The sequence below is a fragment of the Schistocerca piceifrons genome, chromosome 5 (genome assembly GCF_021461385.2).
Source record: "Schistocerca piceifrons isolate TAMUIC-IGC-003096 chromosome 5, iqSchPice1.1, whole genome shotgun sequence".
NCBI classification, from domain to species: domain Eukaryota; kingdom Metazoa; phylum Arthropoda; class Insecta; order Orthoptera; family Acrididae; genus Schistocerca; species Schistocerca piceifrons.
The window spans coordinates 51,237,373-51,246,643 of record NC_060142.1 but is presented as its reverse complement, the minus strand read 5'-3'; the positions used below and the strand labels follow the sequence as shown (position 1 = coordinate 51,246,643).

General features: G+C 43.3%; 1 protein-coding gene across 1 annotated transcript in view; it reads right to left on the bottom strand.

The window, feature by feature from the left end:
• Positions 1-890: 890 nt before the first annotated feature.
• Positions 891-9,271, bottom strand: part of LOC124798441 (lysozyme c-1-like) — a 42,820-nt gene continuing 34,439 nt past the window's right edge. The window contains exons 4-5 of the mRNA XM_047261858.1: positions 7,610-7,676; positions 891-1,164 (exon numbers count right to left, since the gene is read on the bottom strand). Of these exons, the coding sequence (XP_047117814.1) occupies positions 1,031-1,164; positions 7,610-7,676 (201 nt within the window). The 3' untranslated portion in view covers positions 891-1,030. The remainder of the gene's footprint in view (positions 1,165-7,609; positions 7,677-9,271) is intronic.

The window sequence follows — 9,271 nt, the reverse complement described above, 5'->3', positions numbered from 1 at the left end:
TGACACATGCAAAACAGCTGCGTCCATAAAACGTGAAATTCATAGCTCCGGAATGTCATGGTATTGTAAGTTGCTATACATATAAAAAATAAACTACCTCTTAACTGCAATTCATACATCATTCATCTTGAGCACCATGCTACTTCCTCTCAAACAGGATTTTGTTGTGTTAATTTCTAGCATTATCATTTTCGTGTAACTTACATTTTTCAAATCCCAGCATGTGAGATTCGATTAGGATATCTGCGAGTATGAAGGGTAGCTACGGTTTTGTTTTTTTACAATCTTCAGCTGCGACGTAACTCCAGTAACGAAGGGGAAGATGATGGAAATAAGGTAAGACGTGCATTTATACAGTAAGTACGATATACCAGCTGCATTAATGTATTGCATATTAAGTGCACGTTCTTTGAATCACTGCTCATCCCCAGGCCGATACTTTTGATCGTTTATATAATTCACGGCAATTTTGACATCTACTGTGTGTTCTGTTTCTTATTCGCCGAAGTAGTCGTCTTAAGCAGCCCTTGAGTTTTTATATATGATTTCTAATAATACTGACACAGCACGACGTACCTAAACCATGGGAATTTATATGATAAATGTGTTGTTGCAGTAATCTTCTTTACAGGATTTCTAAGTCTAGTTGCTCTACAGAAGGTATACCGAAACTTCTCTGAGAGACTGTATACATTTTTCAGCGTCTTCACTGTATCTTTAAGGTCGTAGTAGTATCGCTGGTTTGACAGGAAGAAGCACAAGTGCCCGTGTGTCCTAAAAGTTTATATGTGGGTCAGTAATCAGGAACTATTCAGTGGATGAGGTAACGTACAGGTACATAATATTCAATACGGCAGGGTCTAAAATGTCCGCACATTCATCGCTCGAATGCCGTGCCGCTGACTGCCGCGATGAAAGTGCGCGTCCTTTTTTTTTTTTTTTTTAACTTTTTTCTCGCAGTCCCGCACGGGACCGGTTTGTAGTAATTCCCCCCAGTGGCTGGCTGGGTGATTGCCGCGGCCAGCGAGCCTCAGCAGTGTGAGAGGTCTGGCAGCGGCTTGTCCTTGCAGCGCTTGGTCCATCCGTGCCACGCGTTGAAGCCCTGCCGCGAGAAGATAAGGTGCGCACACTCGCAGTCGTCGTCGATGTCGTCGTCCAGCAGGTCTGCGGGCACAGCGAGATTGGTTATTAAACGAGACGTCAAGAAATATGGCAACATGTGAGGCAATACTGACCCTGTGACTCACTTTGGAAGTCGGCTTAAAGAAAGGCAAATCTACGTTTGTGGCGTTTGTAGATTTAAATCATACCTAACTGGAAGAGTGCAGAAAGTTGATATAAACAGTTCACATAATATGCAAAAAACAGGTGATTTCTCAAACTGGGGAACAATCAAGAATGGGATGCCGCAAGGTTCGGTCTTGGGTTCTCTGCTGTTCTTAATATACAGGGTGATTCAAAAAGAATACCACAACTTTAAAAATGTGTATTTAATGAAAGAAACATAATATAACCTTCTGTTATACATCATTACAAAGAGTATTTAAAAAGGTTTTTTTTCACTCAAAAACAAGTTCAGAGATGTTCAATATGGCCCCCTCCAGACACTCGAGCAATATCAACCCGATACTCCAACTCGTTCCACACTCTCTGGAGATGTTAGAGAATTGGCTGTTCCCTCGGCTCGAACAAGAAGCACAACAATTCATATTTCAGCAGGATGGAGCGCCACCACATTGGCACTTATCTGTCCGTAACTACCTGAACGTCAACTACCCGAGGCGATGGATCGGCGGCCAGGCAGCCCGTGACAGAGCACTTCATCACTGGCCTCCAAGAAGCCCTGATCTTACCCCCTGCTATTTTTTTCTTATGGGGGTATGTTAAGTATATGGTGTTTCGGCCACCTCTCCCAGCCACCATTGATGATTTGAAACGAGAAATAACAGCAGCTATCCAAACTGTTACGCCTGATATGCTACAGAGAGTGTAAAACGAGTTGGAGTATCGGGTTGATATTGCTCGAGTGTCTGGAGGGGGCCATATTGAACATCTCTGAACTTGTTTTTGAGTGAAAAAAAAAACCTTTTTAAATACTCTTTGTAATGATGTATAACAGAAGGTGTGGCTAGAAAAAAACCGGACTAGTACTGGTGAAACAATAAAACGAAAGCAATAAGGCTGAAAGTCGCGTGGCCTGTCACATGACTCTCGCTCCGCCTACTGCTCGAGTTTCATCTGCCTCCTGCACTCAGTCTGCCCGTGGCGTCTGTTTTAAGTAGTTGACGTTTTGTCTGTGCGTCGGAAAATGTTGAATGTACAGAAAGAACAGCGTGTTAACATCAAATTTTGTTTCAAACTAGGAAAATCTGCAAGTGAAACGTTTGTAATGTTACAACAAGTGTACGGCGATGATTGTTTATCGCGAACACAAGTGCTTGAGTGGTTTAAACGATTTAAAGATGGCCGCGAAGACACCAGTGATGACACTCACACTGGCAGACCATTGTCAGCAAAAACTGATGCAAACATTTAAAATATCGCTAAACTTGTTCGACAAGATCGCCGTTTAACAATCAGAGCAGTGTCTGAGTTAACAGGAGTTGACAAGGAAAGTGTTAGGCAGATTCTTCATGAAAGTTTCAACATGAACAAAGTGTGTTCAAAAATGGTTCCAAAGTGTCTCACAATTGAACAGAAGGAACGCCGAAGAATGATTTGTTCTGACATCCTGGAAAGCATTGAAAGTGATCCCACCTTCTTACAAAATGTTATTACTTGCGATGAATCGTGGTTTTTTACTTACGATCCCGAAACTAAACGCCAATCGATGCATTGGAAAACTCCTGGTTCTCCATGACAAAAAAAAGCACGAATGTCAAAATCGAAATTCAAGGCAATGATGATTGTCTTTTTTTGACATCAAAGGGATTGTGCACATTGATTGGGTACCAGAGGGACAAACAGTGAATCAGCATTACTACATTAGCGTCCTGGCTACCCTACGTGAGCGAGTACGGAGAAAACGGAACGATTTGTGGAGAAAAAAGTCATGGATCCTTCACCAAGACAATGCCCCAGCTCACAGTGCGTTGTCAGTGAAGACGTTTTTGGCAAAACACAACATTCCCATCTTAGATCATCCACCCTACTCACGTGATTTGGCCCCCTGTGACTTTTTTCTTTTCCCTAAAGTCAAGTCAGCTTTGAAAGGAACTAGATTTGAGACTGTTGAAGCAGTAAAAGAAAAAGCGACGGAAGTAATGTATGGACTTACCGAAAATGATCTGCAGCATTGCTATGAACAGTGGAAAATTCGTATGGAGCGGTGTAGAGACCGAGGAGGAGAGTACATTGAAGGAGATAACATGAAATTGTAAATAAATGTTTTTTCCAGCATCAGTCCTGTTTTTTTCTAGCCGCACCTCTTATTATGTTTCTTTCATTAAATACACATTTTTAAAGTTGTGGTATTCTTTTTGAATCACACTGTATATTAATGACTTGCCATTCTATATTCACGAAGATGCAAAGCTGGTACTTTTTGCCGATGATACCAGTATAGCTATCACACCCGACAGACAAGAATTAACTGGTGAAATTGTAAACGATGTTTTTCAGAAAATCACCAAGTGGTTCTCTGCAAATGGGCTCTTTGACAAAACACAGTATATACAGTTCCACCCAGTAAATGGAATGACCCCATTAATAAATAAAGACTTCGATCAGAAATCGGTAGCTAAGGTAGAATATTCAAAATTTCTAGGTGTATGCATTGATGATGGGTTGAACAGGAGAAAAACACACTGAGGATCTGCTGAAACGTTTGAGTTCAGCTACTTATGCTATTAGGGTCGTTGCAAATTTTGGCGATATACATCTCAGTAAATTAGCTTACCACGCCTATTTTCATTCTCTGCTTTCGTATGGCATCATATTCTGGGGTAACTCATCATTGAGTAAAAGAGTGTTCATTGCACAAATGCGTGTAATCAGAATAATTGCTGGAGCTCATCCAAGATTGTCCTGCAGACACTTATTTAAAGAGCTGAAGATCTTCACTGTAGCCTCACAATATATACATTCACTTATGAAATTTGTTATTAACAATCCGGACGAATTCAAAAGTAATAGGAGTGTACATGGCTACAACACTACGAGAAAGGATGATCTTCACTACTCAAGGTTAAATCTTTGGCTCAGAAGGGGGTAAATTATGCTGCCACAGAAGTCTTTGATCACTTACCTAATAGCATCAAAAGTCTGACAGACAGCCATATAGCATTTAAAGGGAAATTAAAAGAATTTCTTAATGGCAACTCCTTCTACTCATTAGATGAATTTTTGGATATAGTAAGTGGGTAATTTCCCAACCCCACAAAAAAAATTAAAAATATTTACTGTCCTGCAATATTTTGTCTAATGTAATATCTTGTATAGACGCCTTTTATTAGCCTGACACGTTCCACATCATTACGAAGTGTCGAATTCATGATCTATGGAACAAGTATTAATCTAATCTAATCTCTAATCTAAACAGTGTTAGCTTGAATACACTCTGGTATTCTGACTATATCAAGAATAAAATATGGAAAGCGAAAGGTTATCTTCGTCGTTTACAAAAACCAGGCACCATTTGCGAGGGACGTAATTCAACACTTTTCTTTTGTTTTTGCTCGGCCAATTTGGAAAAAAAGCGCAATTTGTTGTTGTCTCATGAAGTTCCAATGTGTGGCGGCGCCTTACGTAGCCTTGGAAATGGCGTCTGCAACGAAGGCGAGTTCCTGACATTGTGTTTCTTTTGGTGGAAAACCAGAGCATTGCAGATGTTCATATACTGATTGTTATTTACATTAAGGTCTTCAAACTTGTAATATCTTTATTATTTAATGAATTTAATCAGATACCTCGGTGCACAACTGGACGTTTCCGTTGATCGTGCTCACATCCTAGTCCACCAGTTGGCGTAACAAAGGTGTGTGCTCACTGGATTCGTCGCCGTCTTAGAGAAGCCTATAGAGAGAAACGAAGGACCCTCTGTGCGGAATTGTTTGCGTATTACGAGGCTAACTGTGACAATTTTTTGTCGAACGTCGGCACAGGTAATGAAACAAGGGTTCATCACTTCGAACCGGGAACAAAACGGCAATATCCTCTGAAGAAGAAGTTCAGAGCCGCACTCTCAGCCGGATTTTGAAGAGGTTATACTGTTTGATGTCCTCCATATGGTGCAATGATCAACTCAGACGCGTATTGCGTTACGCTCAGCAAATTGAAGAAAGGAGTTCAGTGTGTTCAAAATGGTTCAAATGGTTCTGAGCACTATGGGACTCAACTTCTGAGGTCATCAGTCCCCTAGAACTGAGAACTACTTAAACCTAACTAACCTAAGGATTTCACACACATCCATGCCCGAGGCAGGATTCGAACCTGCGACCGTAGCGGTCGCGCAGTTCCAGACTGTAGCGCCTAGAACCGCTTGGCCACCCCGGCCGGCAGTTCAGCGTGTTCGTCGGCACAATAATGCAAACCAACTTCTCCTTCTCCATGGCAACGCAAGGCATCTCCCACGTCTGCACACCCGGGAGAAACTCACAGAACTTCATCGGACTGTTCTTCCTCATCCACCCAACAGCCCGGATCTCGCACCTTCCGATTCCCATCTGTTTGGCCCAATGAACGACGCACACCGCGGGAAACAGTACATGGACAATGGGGAGGTTATTCATCCAGCAAGATGTTGGCTGCGCCGTCGACCAGTAGAATGGCACCATGGGGGTCATATAGGCCCCCCAAGTAACGTGGCGTAATGCCGTCGCATTGAACGGATATTATGCTGAAAAATAGGGTTTTGTAGTCAAAAGGGCGCGGAATAATATGCTGTATTGGCATCCTGAATAAAACTAACCTGCTTTCAGAAAAAAATGTGTTGCATTACTTACTGAAAGCGCTTCATATAAAAGTCGAATGGCATTAAAGAGAAGCAGTTGTTGGGAAGGGAGTGAGACTCGTTTGTAGGCTATCCCGATGTTACTCAATCTGTACATTGAGCAACCAGTAAAGGAAACCAACGATAAATTTGGGAAAGGAATTACTGTTCAGAGACAAGAAATAGAGAATGGTTGAACGGAATGGATAGTGTGTTTCAAAGAGGTTACGCGATGAATAGCTAAAATAAAAAAAAGGCCTGTGGAATGTAGCAGAATGAATTCTCGCGATGCTGTGGTAATTAGATTAGAAACTCAGACACTAAAAGGAACAGATAAACATTCTGCTATTTTGGCAGTAAAAGAACTGATGAACGAAAACGTAGAGAGCCTATAAAATGCAGACTGTCGGTAGGAAGAAAGGCACTTCTGCAAAAGAGGAATTTGTTAATATCTAATATAAATTGAAGTGTTACGAACTCTTTTCTGAAGGTGTTTGTCTTGAGTGCAGCCTTGTCCGAAAGTGAGGAATGGACGATGTAAAGTACAGAAAAATGAGTATAGAATCCTTTGAAATGCAGTGTTACAGAAGACTGCTTAAATTAGATGAACAGAGCGAGTCATTAATAGGGGCGGTACTGAATCTAATTGTGGGAAAAGAAATTTATGGCTCAGTTTGACCAAAAGAAAGGATGATTGACAGGACACATCCAAAGGCATCAAGGATACGTCGAATTGGCAATAGAAGGAAGTTTCTTCTGTTGGGGGTTCGAGAGAGGGAGGAATGGAGACAGAGACCTAAACTTGGAAATAGTAAGCAGGTTCAGATGGATGTAGGTTGTAGTAGTTATTCAGCGATGAAAATCCTTGCGCAGTTTAGGTTACCGTGGAAGGCTGAATTAAGCCAGTCTTAGGACTGAGAACCACAACAACGTGGCCTGTATAGTCAGCAGAGGAAAATGGGAGAAAAAAATGGTTCAAATTGCTCTGAGCACTATGGGACTTGACTGCTGAGGTCATCAGTCCCCTAGAACTTGGAACTACTTAAACGTAACTAACCTAAGGACATCAAACACATCCATGCCCGAGGCAGGATTCGAACCTACGACCGTAACGGTCGCGCGGCTCCAGACTGTAGCGCCTAGAAATTGGGAGAAGCGCGGCTCAGAAAGTGTTCTCGACACTGGGGCAGGCACAAGTCATCTCATAAACATGCTGTAGCTTCCCTCATAGGAACCTGTAGACCAGTAGCGCATAGCATGAAGGCTGCTCCAACCTAACGACTGTTGTCCAGCCGGCATAGTGCCATCCTCTATGCGCAGACAACTGGCCACACGTATCGAAAGGCATTGAGTAAAACTGGATATTAGCTTTGGTCTGCATATCTCTTACCTCTAAGAGGTATCCTGCATCACTACTTTTCAAGAAAGACTTCATATACTGTGTAATTGTGGCTAACTCTCCACCTTTTAACATTATATGATTTGATAAGCGCTTGAACTACCCAAAATATGTCCATTTTGATGGGAGACAGTACGTAATCATTTGCAAATGCGCAGTACTAAAAAAAGTAAAGAGCTGTTTTAATCCATCCACTGGCAGCTAGGGTGGCAGAACGTTACCATACGGCAAATCTTCGAGATTCGACAGAAGATGCAGAATACAGAGGCGTAAGTGTTTACCTTTGCAAGCGACGTGACAGGATCCTTCAGTACCATTCCAACTGTCGCACCAATAGCGGTTGTTTATCTGTGAACAAAACGAAAGTTCCACATTTCAGAATAATGAATAGTACTCCTGTAAAGAACGTTTGACATAGTTAAGAAACAAAGAACACATACGAGAAATAAATGTATCATCGCCATCCACCTGGGAGTAACAAATCGTAATCACTGCAGATACTTGACTGCATTATTGACTACCCCTAGTGTTGTAGAGGATCGTTAATACAATCACAATTTAACATTTGTACTTGGCTAGGTCAATAGGTGCAGTAATTCTATTTCTGCTGCTGTACGTGATGTCAGTTTGTGGCTGACAAGCTAAAGACATTTCCAGTTACTCTGGAATTCAGTATACTGTGTTGATAATATGATTCTAGTAATTATTCATATACTATTTTTTTTTTTTTCCTTTATTGAATTTCAATTCCCCCTGAAGGGGGCGGGCTGGCAGCAGCTTAGGACGCCGCTCTGCAGCCTACAGGTTTTCTGACAAAGAGCAGGAGAATAAATAATAATAAAAAACAGGCGATAAAATCGGGGACTCATTGAGTAACAAGGTGAAAAGAAAATGGGGAAATGACAACAAACAACAGAGGGATGATGAAGCGAATAAAAATACATACGGAGCAGACAGGGGAAACAATAGACAATTAAAAAAACACGGCGACAGTCTGGATTCTGTTCGCAAAGTATATAAAACGCACACCCAGCGACAGCATGGTTTCTGTTCGCAACACAACACTGAATAGTCACTAGAACACAGCACGAAAAAGTCGGCAAAGGTGACACCACAGTCGAGAGCAGGTGGGGGGAAACTGAACAGGAGATGGGAAAACAAAAAGGGGGGGAAAGGAGAGTAAAAGCGAAGGGGGGGGGGGGAACCGGGAAAGGAGCTGATGGAGGATGAGGACCCATAAGAGGGGTGGGGGGCAGACGCGACAGGGAGGGGGGTAGGCAGAGGAGGGGAATACAAAAGGACTGGGGGGGAGAAGGGAGGTAGGGAGAGGTGTAGTGGGGAGGAAACAGGACGGAAGGGGGGGGAGGAGGGAGCCCAGGGAAAGGACAGAGGAAAGGAGGGGGAGGGAGGATCAGAGTTGATAGGAAGGATAAATGGAGGGAGAGAGGGCATCATCCGGGAGGGGGAGTTGACGGAAGCCACCTTGGGAAAGGAGATGGAGGGTGTAGAGATGGAGGGTAGGGGGGACACAACGGTGAAGACGGGGCAGGGGGCGAGGATGGGAGAGGAGAGGAGCAACCAGGGGGTGAGGGGGTTCAAGACGGCGGGAGGTGTAGAGGATGCGGATATGTTCGAGGAAGAGGAGCAGATGGGGGAAAGGAATGAGATCATAGAGGAGCCACGTGGGGGACGGGAGGCGGATACGGAAGGCGAGGCGGAGTGCATGACGCTCAAGGATCTGGAGGGACTGATAGAATTTGGGGGGGGCAGATATCCAGGCAGGACTGGCATAACAGAGGATGGGACGGATTAAGGATTTGTAGGTGTGGAGGATGGTAGAGGGGTGCAACCCCCATGTCCGGCCAGAGAGGAGTTTGAGGAGGCGGAGGCGGTTGTGGGCTTTGGATTGGATGGATCGGAGATGAGGGATCCAGGTGAGGTGA